This window comes from Gadus macrocephalus, chromosome 17 (genome assembly GCF_031168955.1).
Source record: "Gadus macrocephalus chromosome 17, ASM3116895v1".
Taxonomy (NCBI): domain Eukaryota; kingdom Metazoa; phylum Chordata; class Actinopteri; order Gadiformes; family Gadidae; genus Gadus; species Gadus macrocephalus.
Window position 1 is genome coordinate 10,418,259 of NC_082398.1, and position 18,603 is coordinate 10,436,861.

General features: G+C 42.5%; 1 protein-coding gene across 1 annotated transcript in view; it reads left to right on the plus strand.

The window, feature by feature from the left end:
- The window catches only part of nrxn2b (neurexin 2b), a 186,073-nt gene that overhangs the window by 61,638 nt on the left and 105,832 nt on the right, over nt 1-18,603 (plus strand). Inside the window, exon 5 of the mRNA XM_060035898.1 lies at nt 12,259-12,276. Within this exon, the coding sequence (XP_059891881.1) occupies nt 12,259-12,276 (18 nt within the window). The remainder of the gene's footprint in view (nt 1-12,258; nt 12,277-18,603) is intronic.

Here is an 18,603-nt window from a genome sequence, read left to right on the forward strand (position 1 = left end):
TGGTATCTTCTGTGAAAATAAGAAGGAAGGACTCTCTTTTTTGTAGTAGTAGAAAAAGATGACTTGCAATATATGTCAATGTTAAAGCACCAAAACTATCTGTTGGTTCCATGTAATTTACTAAACCACTTTTGAAAAACTTCCTTCAATACAGTTGAAGTACTCAGTACAAAGCTATTGTAATAACCAGTCAGAATTATGAATCTTAAATCATGTTTGAAAGTTTTTCCACACATGAGAAATCTTTGAGAAAAATTCAAAATTGACCCGTGCCAACAAATGTATTTTTTTCCGCAACCTAATTTCAATCTGGATTGCCTCTCTAAATTAACGCCTCTAAACAAATAGACGCACAAATCCAAAATGTAAATTTCATAATTAATTAGTTTTGGTTGGTTTAGTTGTATTAGTTATTATGAATTGGCTTTCAGCTGCAAGGGAAGCAGTGGGAATAATAAACATGCATATGCCAAAGCCATCCATCAATGTGTGGAGGCCGAACACTTTGTCCTGGTTGTTTGTCGTAGGTCTTCCTGTAGGGCATATTCTCAGATAATTCATATTCTAAACCTGCCCAGACCACTTGGCCTCCGCCTAACTGCTAATCCACTTTAGTTGTAGGGTTCCTTGTCAGACACTGACAAGAGATAGGGTTGAATGTAAATCAAACCTATTTAAGAGGTAGTATAGGTAGTAGGTATGCGCTGAGGGCCAGAACAAAAAAGACCATCACCAACCAACCTGGGTTCTTAGGTCATCTATTCCACAAACAGCCTCGATTTGCCTGCCGAAAGGTTCTTGGTTCGAGTCCCGATGTCCAAATTCTACAAATTCTAGTCGTTCTTTAGCAAGGTGCCTAACCCCTGCCTGTTCCTTCATGACATATATACAAATAATTCGGGATATACTTGGATAAAAGTGTCTGCTACAATTGCTTGACCTGAGTATATTATTGTTCTCTAAAAACCTGATTAATGTTAATAAAGCACATTTCATGAGCTGTGTATCACACACATGGAAAGTGGCGTCCTTTAAATGTGTGTATGTCAGCTTTTCACCTAGCTGCACACTAAAAATCCACAAGCCATTCCGGCCTCAATGATTCGATGAATTGAAATCGACAGGTGTTGGCCCTAGGCTACCCAGACCCCCACCACTGCCACCAGTCCTGTACATATCCAGTGAACCTTGAACTGAAAACTATCAAATACATGATCACCCACACCTCCCCTTATTACTTGGTCATAGAGACATTTAAAAAAATAGCACGTTCCTCACAACGGCCTATATTAAGTCTTAAATCTTAGCGTCTGCGTGGGTCACACATGTTTGTATGCAACAGCAAGTCAGCTGTTAAAGCATTGAAATGATTTAACACAGAAAACCAAATAGCACATGTATTTATATCATTGGCAAGCGATCTCGCAAAAAAATACTGAGGAAAGGAAATCTCAATGCAGCAAAGACATCTGGCCCTTAAAAACACCATAACAGCAAGACTGACTCAAGGCATGCACTGTAACACCCGGTGTGTGCCACTGCGTGCACATAGCATGCACCTCAGTCTTGACCCCCTCCCTGCCCTGAATGGCAGGGTCAAGGTGTGTATGTGTGTATGTTTGTGTGTGCCTGCATGTGTGGGGGTGGTGGATGGGGGGTCTGAAGGAGCTGACAGCTAGGAGATGAAGCTAATTACCCTCCAGGCTGCAGCCTCAGCCTTCCTCCCAGGGATAAGACCTGGAGGTGGGGATGAAGGAAGGGCGTGGAGGAGGAGGAGGTTTAGGCTGGTGGGATGAGAGTGTGGGCTCCCTGTTGGATGTCCCTGGTCAAACATGGGGCTGGAAGTGTGTATTGGGGGGGCGGGGGGGGGGACTTGTTGTATCACACACACACGCACACGCACACACACACACACACACACACACACACACACACACACACACACACACACACACACACACACACACATACAAGCCCCTTTAAAAGACATCCCACAATATCGCCATAAAGAAGATCTTGCATTATGCTCTACTTTCCCCTTCTTCAGTTTGTATTTCTTCATATTTTTCTTTATCCATGTGGGATTCTCTGCCCTCATGTTATGTACTTCTTCTGCAACCAACTTCTTTCTCTCTCGCTCCATCTCTCCTCTCTCCCACTCTCTGTATCTCTCGCTCTCTATCTCTCATCTCTCCCGCTCTTTTTCTGTACTGCCTCTCTTTCCCTCCCTTTCTCTTTCCTCTCTCGCTCTCTTTTTCTGTACTATCTCTGTACCTCCCTCTCTCTGTTTCTGTCACTATCTGTGTTTCTCACTCTCCATCTCCTCTCTCTCCCTCTCTTTCTGCACTGTCTCTCTGCTTTCTCCACTATCTCTCTCTGTCTCCCTCTTTCCTTCTCTCTCCCTCTCTCTTTCTGTACTATCGCTCTATCACTTCCCATCCCTCGTCTCTTACTGCACTACCTAAAGTTCTAAAGTAAGCCTGAAAACAATCAGACCTAATATCAACTTCAGAGTAGCTAAAACCTAAATAACAAACGCTGAATGACCAACTTCATAGAAAAACAATAAAAAAAATTGTCAATTAAACATTTTGGCTGACATTTATATATTCTATCATTTCAAATGTTAATAATTTCAAAATTGATTAAGCAAAGGGAAGGCAATAGTCGTGTGAAGTCTGGTCCTTTGGTCGTTTGTCTATGGATATGAGGTGACCTCCCACACAGCTGTCAGACCTGCTGGCTTCGCTCCAGGCCACTGGCAGAGGCACATGTAGGTCAGAAACATAATTAATAACCCCCCCCCCACCCCTCCTCTCTCTCGCTCATTTTCCTTTCCTCGCCCGTCAGTTTCGATCCAGGAAACCACAACAACAACAAGAGCAAACTAAATTCTGCGATAACCACATCTGAAAAGCTTGTAGAGACGGAATCCGATTTTCTTTAACATTTTTCTATTAAACTTCTCGAGTTTAATAGAAAAATGTCGTTATAACCTGACTGTTGAGAGAGTAGCGGTGGTCGATTGACATTTAGTGACTAAAGACATTGTTTCCAACTAAATGTCGACGACACAGCGATGCTGAACGTGCAACAAATAACTACAGGGTTATGTTAGCTATTGGATAATGGCTCCATGCCTTGGGTGCCCCTTGATAAAATAGATCTGGATTTAATTAACAGTAGTTACAAACATTTATGAATTAATGTTTAATTACGAAACAGTCACACTAAATGTTTGTCAGATCTTTGGTGATGCCTGCATGTCAACCTTCAGCTCAACTATTTTCCCCTCCTGTCTCTCTATATATATCTTAACTCTGGCGCTGACATTGCAATCTATTCCCAAACCCACCTTTCTCTTGCAGATTGCCTCTCAAATTGATTCTATGGCACCTCCACCTGTGAGAGTGGCTGGCAGTCTTGAAGTGCCTTCACACCAGCACTGTCATTTCTTTTTAACTACAGGCCGCCGAGTTTCAATTTAAGTTAATTCAGAATAAAAGCTTGAAAGCCGATCACACGCGGCTAACTCGATAGACGATCCACTGACTACTTATCGTGTCCCTGTTTAAAGTCAGTGGTTTCCCCTTCATCCACCATCACCACGATGCATAACCCTATTTCTGGGTGGAAAATATATATCTTGTCAATATTCTCCAGGAGTAAAATAGAGTGCGCTGTGTGTGGAGGATTAGGTTAAATACTTGGTTCGATCCCCAATGTCCAAAGCCTAATCTGTAGTGATCCTTGAGAAAAAGCCCTGCTCCATCATGACATGTATTTGGAATCACTGCAAGTCCCTTTGGATCAAAGTGTCTGCCAGATGACAACATACTTAAGACTAATGGAGTAAAATCAAGTAGGCTAAAAATGATTCCTGTTTTGATTGATTCGTGGAGGGACAGGTTTTTTTATACTGTCAATTAATTGTCTGCACGATTTTTTTCTGGGATGTAGTACAACAAAAATGCCTGGGTATGCATGCAACACTATCAAAATGTCATGTCCGACTCAGATTCTGAACATGAAGCTTTTGATTTTGACTGCTGTTTGACAAATATTTCATCATTCTTGTATTTGTTGTCTTGTCAGACAAATGGTACCACACACACACACACACACACACCGACAAAAACACAGACACACCAAAATATTATTTCCTGTTTCCGTTGTATGATAAGCGTGTGCGCTAGTAAGCTGTGCTACCATTGTTTACTGTCAACCTCAACGATTCCTTGCTACCTAATTGGACAGCCCTTTTATGCTCGAGAATACAACCGGCTTTAGTTGCTCCTCCAAACTTTATCTTTGTAACTTTATCATTATAACTTTCGTACTATATCGAGGCCGCCTACAATACAGCTTCTACTTTAATCCGTTGGGTATTGGCTTAACAATTGGCTTAACAATATATTATTTGGACTTTATTTTCCACCGAATGCCAACATTTTGGACAACCCAGGGAACTTCTGCATCATTTTTAATACGAAGTATTTCAAGGCTAATTAGCCATCTTGAAAACCCAGTTTGGACAAGCCTGATTCAGGATGAATGTGTGATTACATGTTATATGATACCAGTGTTGGAGGCAAGCTATGCGATATATTAATGAGGAAGGCGTAATTGAAAATATCTAAGAGTAAGAAGAATATAAAGAAGAACGTGTTAGCAATCTCACATGACCTTCCCCCGCTTCTGGCGTCTGTAAGCTAGCTGTATAGGGGGTCATCCCTATGTTCCCCGCTCGGGGAACATAGGACCCTTTTTAAAAAAAAAAAAGGTTCCCCTATGTTCCCCTGTAGCCATACATACCGGGGAGCATAGGACCCTTTTTGGGAGAAGCGGGGAACATAGGACCCTTTTCCCAGAAAAGGGTCCTATGTTCCCCGCAATCTATCAATCGTTAAAAATATTTAAACTTTGACGCGACATTCGCGTGATGACAGCCAATCGGCGTTCAACAGCGTGGCCACTGAGTGACATGTGTAACGTAACAGCCAATCAGCGTTCAACCGGCCAACTCAGTGCAGCGCAGTCCGGGGTGAACTGCAGCATGGAGGAGAAAGTGATTGTTGCCGTTTGCGACTCCCGGAGCTCTTTATATAGTATATAATATAATATAATTGTATAATAATATCACGGCCAAAAGCTCTGTGCGCCTCCGGATGACCGTAGCGCGGGGAGCTCTCGTAAGGCTTGGGCTTCTCGGGGTTTGTTTACCGGCGTATGAATAGACTGCGTCAGGTTCTCAGACGTCTCTCCAACTTCCACAAAAGGTAAAGACATGCAATGGTAGTTATCTCGGCCGGAATTTGGCAGTAATGGTGGAAAAAGCCATGTTCCCCGGGTCCTATGTTCCCCTCTGTGTATGAGACTGGGGAATATAGAACCCTTTTTTTTTTTAAAAAAAAGGGTCCTATGTTCCCCGGTCACATACATATCGGGGAACATAGGACCCTTTTGGGGAAAAGCGGGGAACATAGGACCCTTTTTTAAAAAAAGGGTCCTATGTTCCCCAGTCTCATACACAGAGGGGAACATAGGACCCGGGGAACATAGGACCCGGGGAACATAGACACGTTCCCCTGTATAGACGCCATCATACTGTACAGCTAGCATACATACCGCTCATAGTGGTCAACGCTAGCTGTGCAGTTGCTATCATACTCCACAGCTAGTGTACCTACCGCTCATAGTATTAAATGGTAAATGGACTGCATTTACATCGTGCGTTTATCAAAGGGCTTTACAATATTGCCTGACATTCAACCATTCATGCAAGCATTCGCACACCGACGGTGGAGTCAACCATGCAAGGTGACAGCCAGCTCGTCGGGAGCGGTTAGGGTGAGGTGTCTTGCTCAGGGACACCTCGACACTCACGCTAGAAGGAGCGGGGGATCGAACTAGCAACCTTGCGGTTACCTGCCAACCCACTCTACTCCCTGAGCTACTACCTCCCCCAGCGGTATGTCCGCTAGCTGTACAGACTCCATCGTTTTGTACAGAGTGTTTGTTAAAATATAGCTGAGTCCAAAAGGCTGTACTTTCTCAGTTTTCCGTTAAGTTTATTTTGGAACCATTAACTTCTATATGGATTTCATCAATATTCAATAAAATTGATGCTTTTGAACTCAGGGTAAACTGTTCGATGAGTGGGATAAAAGGATGGCTTAAAGTACCACAGCATTCGCTGGATGCTTTTATCCAATGATTCTTACATTATGGTGAGTGCGTCAGTATATACATTTTTAACCATTCGTCTATTCGTCTGTCAGACCAAGTAGGACCATATTTACTCCTATCTTCTAGTACCTAATCTGCAAACCTTGACCGAAAATATCTCAACCTATCCTTTGTTTTGCCTGTTCTTAATCCTGGTAGGTTGCCTGTCCAGACATCAATGCTTTACAGGTTTGTTAAACTGCAGGATTAATAAAAAAAAGGATCAATCGATCCAAATAGAAGGGTTGTGTCTGTTGAATTAGCCTCCCAGCTTAGCAGTTCAGTGTTTCCATGGCTGCAGCCAAGGGGCTCAGCTGCCGTTGATTAGCTGGGTTTTACTAAGATTTCCATCGTTTTAATGTATTCAAAAGTCAGATATATGAGACAACGGCCAAATTCCAGTAGCCGCTTTAAGCTCATCATCGCTTCTTAAGTGGCATGTTCTCTTCGATCGCCGTTCGATTTCCCAAAACGCATCGAGTAAGCGAAGCAACTCAAAGTGCATTCATTAGAGTTAAAACACCCAGGAATCCTTTATTTTCTGCACATCCAAATGTAAATCACATCCAAATGTAAATCACAGCCAAGTAAACTCAATACTTTCTCTCTCTCTCTCTCTCTCTCTCTCTCTCTCTCTCTCTCTCTCTCTCTCATTCTCTCTCTCTCTCTCTCTCTCTCTCTCTCTCTCTCTCTCTCTCTCCCTCTCATTCTCTCTCTCTCTCTCTCTCTCTCTCTCTCTCTCCTTCTCTCTCTTTCATCCTCTCGATCTTCTGACATTATCACTCTTACATGCCTTGCTCAGCATACTCAGACCCACTCCCTCACACACACACTGATAACACATAATGGAGGAATGGGATTTGAGATGGTGTCTCGGCGAATAAATCAGGATTGAACGGGCGTGGGGATGAGGGGGGATGACATACCCTCGGAGACATCTCCACAGGGAATGAATCAGCCGTGCTGCGTGTCACAGCAGATGACACATACGTACGCTGGCACGTGCACACACACTCACGCACACACACACACACACACTAGGGCTGGGCGATATGGCCTAAAATAAAAATCCCCGATTTTTTCATAAAAAATCCGATTTCCGATTTAAATCGATTTACATAAAAAAGCATTATGGCAGGCCCTGCCATTGTAAACAGTGTAACCTAACATAAAATGTAAAATATATAAAATATAAAATAAAATATTTCTGTAAACATAAAATATTTCTAATGATAAGAGGACTTCTGATAAAGTGCCAACATAACATTCAAACTTTCAACACTGGTCATAAATATACAGTGTTTTGCAAACGGTAATAATTACCTTAAGAAAGGGAATAGTAACGGGAGAAGAATGAGGAAAAACACACACGCACGCAGCTCTTTCCTTCACTCGTCTGTATTGAATGAGGAAGAGGAGTGCGATCCTCCTACTGGAGCCCCGAGGCATTACCAAAAGATCGACGAATTACCAACAGATCGACGAATTATTAAACCACACAGATATATTTCAAATGAATTATGTTTACCTCAAAATAGATTATACATATATGAATACATTGTGGTATACAACTTGTCAAACTCGCTGCCATGTTTGTGTATCACTTTGGTAAATGCGCGCTCTGTGCGGGGGGAGGGCTGAGCCCATTCCAAACTACGGGAGCTGAGAGGGAAGCGTTTGCGGATGTTGAAGAGAAAACCGATTTTCATTTGAACAAGTCGACGTGAGCTACACACTCGAATTAATCGATAAAATCGGTTTATCGCCCAGCCCTAACACACACACACACACACACACACACACACACACACTAGAAGTTGACCATGCCAACCAAAACCAATGTTTCCACTGAAAGCATGCTCCTTTATAGAACAAAACGTGTAACCTTCTCTCTCTCGTCTCTTTTTCTGTCTCACTCTCCCTTTCGGTTCTCTCTCTCTCTCTCTCTCTCTCTCTCCATGTTGACACACACACACACACACACACACACACACACACACACACACACACACACACACACACACACACACACACACACACACACACACACACACACACACACACACACACACACACACACAGACAGACACGTCATAGAATTGACCATTTGCCTTAAGAACCATACTTATTAATAACAGGCGGATGTAAGATTGTAATTTCCCTTGTCACCATCTGTATTTGAGGGTTACAACCTTATTATTTCCCCCTTATGCACATAAATCTGTACATTGGGGATTCCAAGTATTGTATTAGCACCCAAGCATGTAACATGACATGCTTTATCAGTGTTGTCCAATCATAGTAGAGGTGTCAGAATAAATCATTTCACAAACGGTTCGCGATTCTTCTTCTTCTTATTGGTACTTTATGTTTCTGAATCTAAACACACCTACCAAAAATATATTTATTTTTTCCTCTCGATTCTGCCTTTTTTTGTTCACATCATGGCAATCAGTTGAGGAACTTATTCAAATAAAAAAATGCATAAACGTAATCATACATTTAGCCTACTCTGCGTCCATGCCATTTTTGCCCCACCTCTTTTATTACCTTGCCGCAGTGCTGACTAGATCCTGAAATGATCAAGAATAGATTGTGAATCGAATCGGGATCCCAAAAATAGAAATTGAATCGTGAGAAACTGAGACTTTTTAACTCTTATATGGCCCCCCATTATGCTTAGACATAACAGGTGTCTCCTACCCCATCTTCGTTGTTAGCACATGTTTTTATGTATATGTCCATACATACATGCTTGTGTGGGTTTGTTTTCTATGTGTGTATGTGTGTGCATCACTGTGTGTGTGTATATGTTTGTACATCCATGTGTGTGTGTGTGTGTGTGTGTGTGTGTGTGTGTGTTTGTGTGTACATCCTTGTGTTTGTGTGTGTGCCTGTTCTGTCTTCACATTTCACGGGGGTGGGAGCAGGTCAATAGCTTGGCGGGGATGACATCACATAAAAAGAGAGAGGCCGATTAAATCAGTGGTAGACAAGGGTCAGCGATTCCCAGCACGGTTCCCTGCAGGGTTCCCACCGCGATTCCTTTCGGAACCCGGGGTCACAGGTCATGGGGGGGGGGGGAGGAGGGGGTCTACTCGGAGGCTCAAAGTTAAACTCTGACAGTTCCTCCCGTTTATTTTCTCTTGCCACATCGGTTGTTCACAAAGCTAGCATTTTGTTGTTATTTACCTGCAACAGTCAAAAAAACGAAATAATACAAATTCCAGGTCCCTTTCAAATTCTGTCAGGTTTAAGCCATGATCCCCTGGATCAAAGTAGCTAGCTTTTTATTCTTTTGTTCTGCGCTCATCTTTCATCTTCCGTGCGTTGTTGTTTACTTCCAGACAAATAAGAGGCCATAAATAAGTAAATAATTCAAGATGAAAAAAAACACCAATAAAAAACGACATTACTCCTGGCATAAGCCCTGATCGTGTCGTTTGCGTCGGGAGGAGCAGGTGTTCTGAGAGGATTTTAATACGAGTGATGTTATTCTTTTTACTACCGGAGCCTAACTGTGGTTATTTACCGCACCATCGGGTTACTTCAAAACTTTACAACCCCCCCCTCCCCCACCACCCTCAGCCCACCCTCTTGCGTTTCTATCAGCTGTCAGGAATAATACACCTCCTATTAAACATTATACTGTCGAACCCGCTGGTATGACCAAGCACTGAGCTCCATAAAGGGAGGCCAGGCTGACGCGGAAGATATAGATATGTGTGTATATATTTTCCCGGCTTGGACACTATGTTATGAAGACTGAAGTTTATGTCTTTGCTGTAATATTGGTGTGTATTGTTGTCACTGAAGACAGAGGGCTCTATTCTGTCAGCTACTTCAACTACCTGGTTTATTGCGCTATTTTGACCCTAGCTTCTTCAAGTCGATATTTTGACCACTTTGCCACTATTGCTTCATCTAGCTGTTTGAAATATGTATTTTAATAGGCGGTTTTAACCACCACTACTTCAATTTTAACAACTTCTTTAACTACTTCAACAAACTACTTTTACTAGCTACTTCACCAAGCAACTTTTACTAGCTACTTCAACAAGCTACTATTACTAGTTACTTCAACATGCTACTTTTACTAACTTCTTCAACATGCTCCTTTAACTAGCTTATTCAACAAGCTACTTTTAATAGCTACTTCAACAAGCTACTTTTATTCTCCACTTAAAGGTAGAGTGTGTAGAATGTCGGTGGCCCCTAGCCTTACAGGTTGCATATTGTAATTGACTGATTTCTCCCTTCACCCCTTCCTTTCCAACGACTATGGGGGCCTGTAGCGGCCTGTATTGTGTGGGGTGCTAATAGGTCTTTGTATACGACAGCATTGAGGAGCCAGGTGTCAAGTGATGAGATTGCTTGATAGATATAAGAATTGTGTTTAATTATCACTCACTTTAAGTTGAACGATTGTTCTCTTTAATTTTTCCAACGTCAATATTATATAAGCAACCTTTGAGTTCAGTACAAAAACATGGCTTTTTTTTCGACTCAAACACAGAATTCTTTGAAACATGGACTCATTAAAGAATGTACACTTAATCCCCCTCTTCTGGAAACTGCCATTCGCTACATTATTTTACACTTAAAAAAAATTGAAACTCAAATTTAATCATCCAAATACATAGGAAATTTGGCCAGCGCTGGATTTCGACGGACATAGACATAGAACTCATAGTGTAACAACATGGTGTGTGGCGCAGAATAATATTTTCATGGGATTATACACTAATTAAAACATATTTTTGAATATTCTGTAAAAATATATAGATATATTCAAGTTCCGCAAGATGCCACATGTTATTTACAATGTACGTTTAAGCCACTATTTTTAGAAGCGATTACAAGCATATTACAAAAAAAGCTAGATTCTTTAATTTAATTTCCCCACCCCCACCCCCCTTTCATAATTTTTATCATCGCAATTCCTAAATTGCTATTTAAACTGAACATTTTTCACTGTGCCATCTGCAAACCATCTGCTTTGTAATTCAGTGGCACAGTTGAAGTCGCCTAATATTCTGTTTTAATACATTTCACAATTTTCAGATGTGGTAGCTGAAGAGCTACCTTGAGACACACACACACACACACACACACACACACACACACACACACACACACACACACACACACACACACACACACACACACACACAGACACTAGAAGTTGACCATGCCAACCAAAACCAATGTTTCCACTGAAAGCATGCTCCTTTATAGAACAAAACGTGTAACCTTCTCTCTCTCGTCTCTTTTTCTGTCTCACTCTCCCTTTCGGTTCTCTCTCTCTCTCTCTCTCCATGTTGAGCGACTATAATCAAGGAGACACAGGGGTAACACCTGTTGTAGGCCAGCCTGCCCATACCAATACATATTATTTTGTATGGGTGCGTGCACCCTTATTCCTATTGAGCATTGTGTGGGTGCAAGTGTGGTGTATGTGCCTGTGTGTGTGTATTGGTGTGGACACACCTCTGCACAAGATTACCTATACACCCACCAATGTTCTTCTGGTAGTGCATTGAGAGGACAGAACAAGAAATTATGGCACCGGTTTTGACCTAATTCTTTATTTTTCTTTAACTTTCATTCCCTCCATCATCCAGACTATTGATCCTTCTCATTGATGGTTTCTTTTGTCATTGAAGATGTCCCTGAGGGAAAAAACGAAAGAAGATGGGTTTGGGCCAAGGAAATGGTTCTCATAGAGCAAGGGGAAGAGGGAGAAGGAGAAAATGAAAATATTCAGAACTGAAAATGTTTCTTCAATTAATTATTTTTTTAAGTTTGATAAATTATTTGGGGGCACCATGTTGGGCCATTTCCTTCATCTGTATGTGTCAAGGTTTTCACTCAGAATATATCTTCTCACTGTCTCATATAGCTCTCTCTGCTAAGTGAATAGGTTTCCTCTGTTTTACCTTTGGGGATGCCTGATGTTTTAGGTTTGGTTTTGATTTGCTTTTAAAATGAATTAATCTCCCTCTCCTTCTCTCTCCCCTCTCCCTTTAGGAGACTCATCGCAAGTTGGTAAGTCCACCCCAATTATTCCTTTTCTATTTCTGTCTCGTCGTTCATAAAGGTGTCTGCTTATTTCACTGCTCCAGGCAGTTTCGCTGTGATCTGTAAGTGTTGAAAAGAGCTGTGTCCTATTTCTGAATGCACCACAAAGTGATACCTATAAATGCATTGGTACACACAGGAACACACACACTCACACACACATTCACACACACGCTACGAGAACAGGCCTTCTGACTTACTTTTATGATGTTGGGAACAGCTCGCTCCATTTCTAATGTTGTTTACAAGCCTGTCAGAGCCCATGGAAAAAGAACTCGATGGGTTTAAAGTGGTCAAAACGGGTCTAAACTGGTCCGATTGTTGTTAGAAAGTGTGCAATCACGTTGCAAATTGAATTCTGGTCCGAAGTTGAATTTGGCGCGAACGACTGGCGTTACATCTGTTGTCTGCATGCTAACTGCACTCTCAGGAACTTTTATTTGCTACCAGCCGCTTGTGAATCACTTTTACTACTTTTTGTACTTATGGCGGATTTGCGATCTGGCAATATCTGCTAGTAAATTATTTAGTATTACTTTGAGGTGGGTTGCGTGTGTGGGGGGGGGATTGGGACATATGGTTGGTGGGTAGACTCTGAATTTTATTGGACAAAGTAAAACAAGACTTGTGTGTGAGCAAAGTTCCACCACTTCCACCACCCATTTCCTCCTTAATTAGCTGTGCTTTTTCTCCAGTGATCCGAGGGGGTAATGTTTTTTCATTAACTCAAACTCTGCTATCAGTTCTCAAAGTGCTAGAGCAAGAGGCAAGGCCAGGAGACCCAAAGTGTTTGGTTACAGCGATCTCGCTCAGCTCAGCGTCAAGTTCCTCTGCCCAGAAACCTGGTGTGTCCTTAAAAAAAGATGGACAAAAAGTTGTTATAAATGTGCTGACGTTTTGCTAGCGCACTAGCTTTCTATCAGCGAGCTGTAATGCATCGCCGGCAACGGTTTTTGCGGGGGGGAGCCATTTTGAGGTCGCAAGAGAGGCAAGATAGGCGGATTAATGAGGCGTTGCACACAAATGGACCGTAAAACGTGAGGTATAAACAGGATTGAACAAACAGTGTGCAGTAATCTACTCTGGTGAAATCCCGCTTCTGATAAAATGTCATCTCTGTGTGTGCCATCCGCAATTATAAGGGCTGTCATATGCATACACCGCAGAAAGAAACCGATATCCATCAGGTAAAACATGCGAGTCATATTGGAGACATAAGGATAGAGTAAGTTCACGAAGAATTCTGAGGTGGTTGGACACAGAAATATTCCTTGCTGCACCCAAGACAAACAAGCATTCCCTACTGGCGGTTTATAAAATCCATGACCGAAAAACATGACTACTTGCTCTGGTTTTGTTTTGTTTCTTGTTTGCTTCAGGCTAGCATTGGCATTGAATCCGGTTTCCTCCTAAGGAGACGATGCAGCCAGGTATACAGAGAGACCCACAGGCAGACATACTAACAGTAGCACACTGTTTGACTCACTCATCGAAACGATTGACGTTAAATGAAACAGCTCCATAGATGGGTTGGTCTTTCCTCCTCTTCTTTCTCTCCCTAAGCACGCACTCTCTCTCTCTCGCTCTCTCTCTCTCCCTCTCTTTCTAGGATCCACTTTATTGACTAATTTCCATCTTTCTAAGTCAGGCATTATTATTTTGCTTTAGTGGGAGTGTCATACAAAATGTACTTTTTTTTAAGTGCAAGACCTGGTGTGAGCTATCAGCCTTTTACGTGACTCAGAGACGGATCATAGCTTTCGCTAATAAATGAGCAACTTTTATCAGCGCATTCATTAGGGTGCTCATTACAAAACCAGCCTTCCGTTTTAATAGTCATAATTAACCTGGCTATTAAATATACAAGTCCAATTCAAACAAGTCCAATGTGTATTACATCCTACGAATAATAATAATAACAACAATTTATAGGGCCCTCATGTCCCAGGCCATTTAAACTGTCATCCCTTTTTGACCACAAGTTGTGGTTTGCTCCGACTGCAACTCCTGTCAACCAGGTGATCCAGTCCACCGATAATCTCCTTCCGGCCCGCGGAAACTCCCACACTTTGTTCCGTCAAAAAAAAAAAAGATTTTGACATGGCCTCCAAAGGAACCACGACACTAACAGTAAAACAGGGGGGGGCCTTTAAATATAGATGAACGGAGCAGAACAACACAACGTCCTCCCCATTGGAAGGACAAGCATTGTTTGAATTGCGTTTGACTCTTCCGGCGGAACAACAACAGACTCGTGTGTTTGGTCTCAACAGCCAATGTCACGAGACCCAGAGTGTGTGGCGGCAGCGGCTGCCTCCACATGTTGAGCGGACAGGGATAATGAGATGGCCACCTGAGATAATTAGCGTTCAAAGCCTCCTGAATGTTCCGGCCGACGTCCGGCGGGGAAAAGCGGTTAACCCCGAAAGCGATTAAATCGCCACTCGTTCTAATTTTCCCAACATTTGAGGCCAGTGGAAATGTGTCGGGTTGTCTTGTTGTTCGTTTTTCTTTTTTTGTCCAAACCAAGATGAGAGCTTTTAACAGAAATGGACGCAGCCAGTCTGACAGGAATAGCAGCAATTAGTACACTTTCAAGGACAGCATCCCCCAAAAAATGTCCCTCTAAAAAAGAATTATCTCATCAATGATGAAACAAGTTTCTCTCTCGACATCAGCAAACGCTAGCTTTCTAGTTTGTATGTGTTGTTGTGAATATTTATGAACTGTCGGCCAAATTCACGACACAACGATCACTACAATGAACAGCCATTGTTTTCTCCCCTCGTGTCTCCGTAACATTATGAACGCCTGCACTGTACCAAAACATTCTGCCAGCTCATTTTAATTTCCGTTTGTTCAGCACTTGCTCATTGTAACTAACGAGCGGTGAAAAGTGACAGCTGAAACCCACTTTCCCTAACTAGAGGCCAGATGAAGCCATATATATATATATTTGCTAATAAGTAAGAACAAGCCATTTCAAAAGCTATCAATTTGTGACATCACAAGTGGGAGTGTCAATGCTGCTATCCATTTGGATTTACGAAGTGGTAAAGTTGCAAATCTCCCAGCTTTCTTGCGGCATTTCACTGAGGCACGCCCCCTTTTGGTCGTAGTATCTCGTCGCTTTCAAAGTAGAGCGAGCAGAGCTGTACAACTCGCAAAGAAGATGCTGCGCCCATAGTTAATGGGGGATGAGATGTATTTTCTTTCTATTTGTACCACGTTTGTGGTTTTAATGTCGTTTTTAACACACTTGCTCTTACACACTTGATTTCATTGCTGCTTTAATCCGGTCACCAATGTATGCATTGCACGGTCTTGCTTTGCGTGCAATTCAATGTAAAGTTTTGTTTTGAAGCTGGTTTGCTAAAGAGGCTATGTTGCTAATGATGACTAGCCTGCTACTACTCCCCCTCGTGGCTCGACAGAAACACAAATGGCAACTAGACGGCTGGAGCAAGGGAAATACGTCACGTTCTCGCTGAAGCTGGTCGTTCGTACCAGTGTACCATCCAAATGGATAGCAGCATCAGTCTATCCGTCTTAAATATTTGCGGACAACTTATGATGTCACAAGAGGCCAGGTTTTGAAAGATCAACATCGAACCTGATAAAATATGATCCTTTCAATTGCAATAATGTCAAGCTATTTCAACTTCAATGAGCAAACGCCAAAAAACGATTTAACCAAATGCACCTCACACTTTTTGAAACTGAGCTATGAACAAACCCAGCCAGAGTCGGTGCCCTTATGCAAAGATTAACAGTGTCTACTTCCATTAACCTCAACCTAATTGTGAAAGAGAGCTGGCGAAGAATCCAACCTCTGTAATCCACATTATCAAAGCGAACGCCTCATGCCTCCTCCACTCTGGGCTGCTGAGTTCCTTCTCCTCTGATCTGCTTCATGCCGTGTTAATGCGTCCCAGCATACTGGCCTTTCTAAAGATGGTGTACCACCAAGATGGCTACACTGGATGCAGTGTAGCGTTTGATTTGCATCATATTTTCTTTCTTTCTTTCTTGTTACGCGGACTGGACAGCTTAGGCGGCCCGTGTGTAGTGGAAACTCAAGGAAACAAACAAGAAACTGAATTAGAATGTTTCACTCTCAAATGTACCAACCACAACTACCTATTGATTTTGTTGCACATCTTAACCCTGGTCCCTGCTATTATTACCTACACGTCAATCTGACCACAGGCACAGCTGGGGGTCAGTGTGTGTGTGTGTGTGTGTGTGTGTGTGTGTGTGTGTGTGTGTGTGTGTGTGTGTGTGTGTGTGTGTGTGTGTGTGTGTGTGTGTGTGTGTGTGTGTGTGTGTGTGTGTGCGCGTGTGTGCATAATGATAGGTATATGCAAAGGACAGGTATCTTGTATTATTAGCTTGACTACTAAGGAGAGACAGTGAGACATGAGGGCGAGAGAAAGAGAGAGGGAATAAGATAGAGAACATAGAGAGAGAGATGACAGAGAGATGAAAGAGTGAGATAATAACAGCAAGAGAGAGAGAGAGAGAATAGGAGAGCTACACTCACAGATCCAACAAACACAAGCACATCTGAATACAGACACAGATGCAGGCGCTTGAAAATGCACACACGCATACACACGCATATACACACACACACGCTCAGGCGTCATGCTTTTGACGCAGAGATACAATAAACAGCTCTGTCGGGGAAACAGTGTTCCCGAATAAGTCCTCAGCTTTCCCAGAGGCACCGACTCGGTAAGTTGTCACACCTGGGGTCGGAGGTTAATGATGTAACTTAATAAACAAAGGTCCTTAAGTATTTGTCTCCTTGCTTCTAAAAACAACATGAGTTATGTTCTATGCAGGTCAGGGACAACGTTTGCCACATCCGTTCAGGAACAAATTTCCTGTTTCCTGTGCTTCTTGTGCATGGGAGGAGATAATTTCCTGTGCGCCTCCTCTCCTGATGTAGTCCATTTGGTGTCAGGCAATCAATGATCCCCTGGCGTCTAGCACATGCACGCACACACACACACACAAACACACACACACACACACACACACACGCACACGCACACACACACACACAAGCTCCTTTTTTTTTAGCAAAATGTAATAAAGTAAAAATAAATACATCTGTAGTCATAGAATCATATTTCCTTCACACTCCTCCTTCCCTAGTGGAAAAAAGTATCAATTTCAAACTTTACTTTGAAGACATGAAGGCATTAATGTACCCCACGATCAGCAATTTCCACCTTCAATCAAATGTTGTATTCCTTGGTTGTCCTCCCTTGTTTCTTTTGTGTTCCTATTCTTTTCAGAACAGCACATTTAGCCTTCATATCTATCTTTGAATATATAGTATAATATATTGTACTGTACAAAGCCTGACGGAACCTGCATTCTAATTCGATCAGGGCTCCGGCACGGGTTCCCAAATATGATTGCCCAGACACTTTGTTTAATACCAGTGGGTAAATGGAGCTATAGGCTCCATTCACAGTGCCATTAGCCCATCCCCTATGTAATCACTACTGTTGTCTTTCGGATCCTAATTCAATTACCGCCAGCCGCTCCCTTTATTTATTTACTTCATCCTTTCATGGCGGATAAACACGGACGGCGGCATCATTATGTTTGGCATTTAACGGCCTCAGTAGCTAGAAACCAACGCAGAGATTGCAGAGTGTCCCCTTAATAGGGGGAACTTGTTTTGGTTCCGTATCATGATATGTTCATAATATGTAATGTGTATAACATAATTGCGTATCTGGTCTGCACCGTGTTTAGGTCGGGTGGATGATAATAAGTGTGTGCTCTCAGTGGAGATGCGTTGCGTGGCCTGCCTGTCTGTGGGGACCGCTTTCTGCGTGGCTCATCATTGCCCTTTGTGCGACACGAGCGTACACTCTTTGTGCCCGTGGTCATAATGCAATTCTCGCCAATGTCGACCAATCCCGGGGGGGCAAAGCTAAATCCTCGTGTTTAGAGTCACACTTAATTGAAACAACTTGAGTTGGTTATATCCCGGGGCTCAGAAACCAATACCCTATACAGTCCTTGAAGCCTCGCTGAGAAAAATAACAAACAAGTACACAACTTTATGGACACACTTTTTTGCCCTTAATACATATGATAGGACATTGTGGAGTTTGTCAGCGTCGTTAAATGCAGTTTGCTACCATCTTGACGGCTGTGCCCTACACTATAAAATGCAGTAGAAGCACAACTCCAAGCACTTGCCTCAAGCAGCTATGAAGCTAGCTGATAGCATGGCCAAGACCAAGGCTCTTCTCCTCTACAGCATTA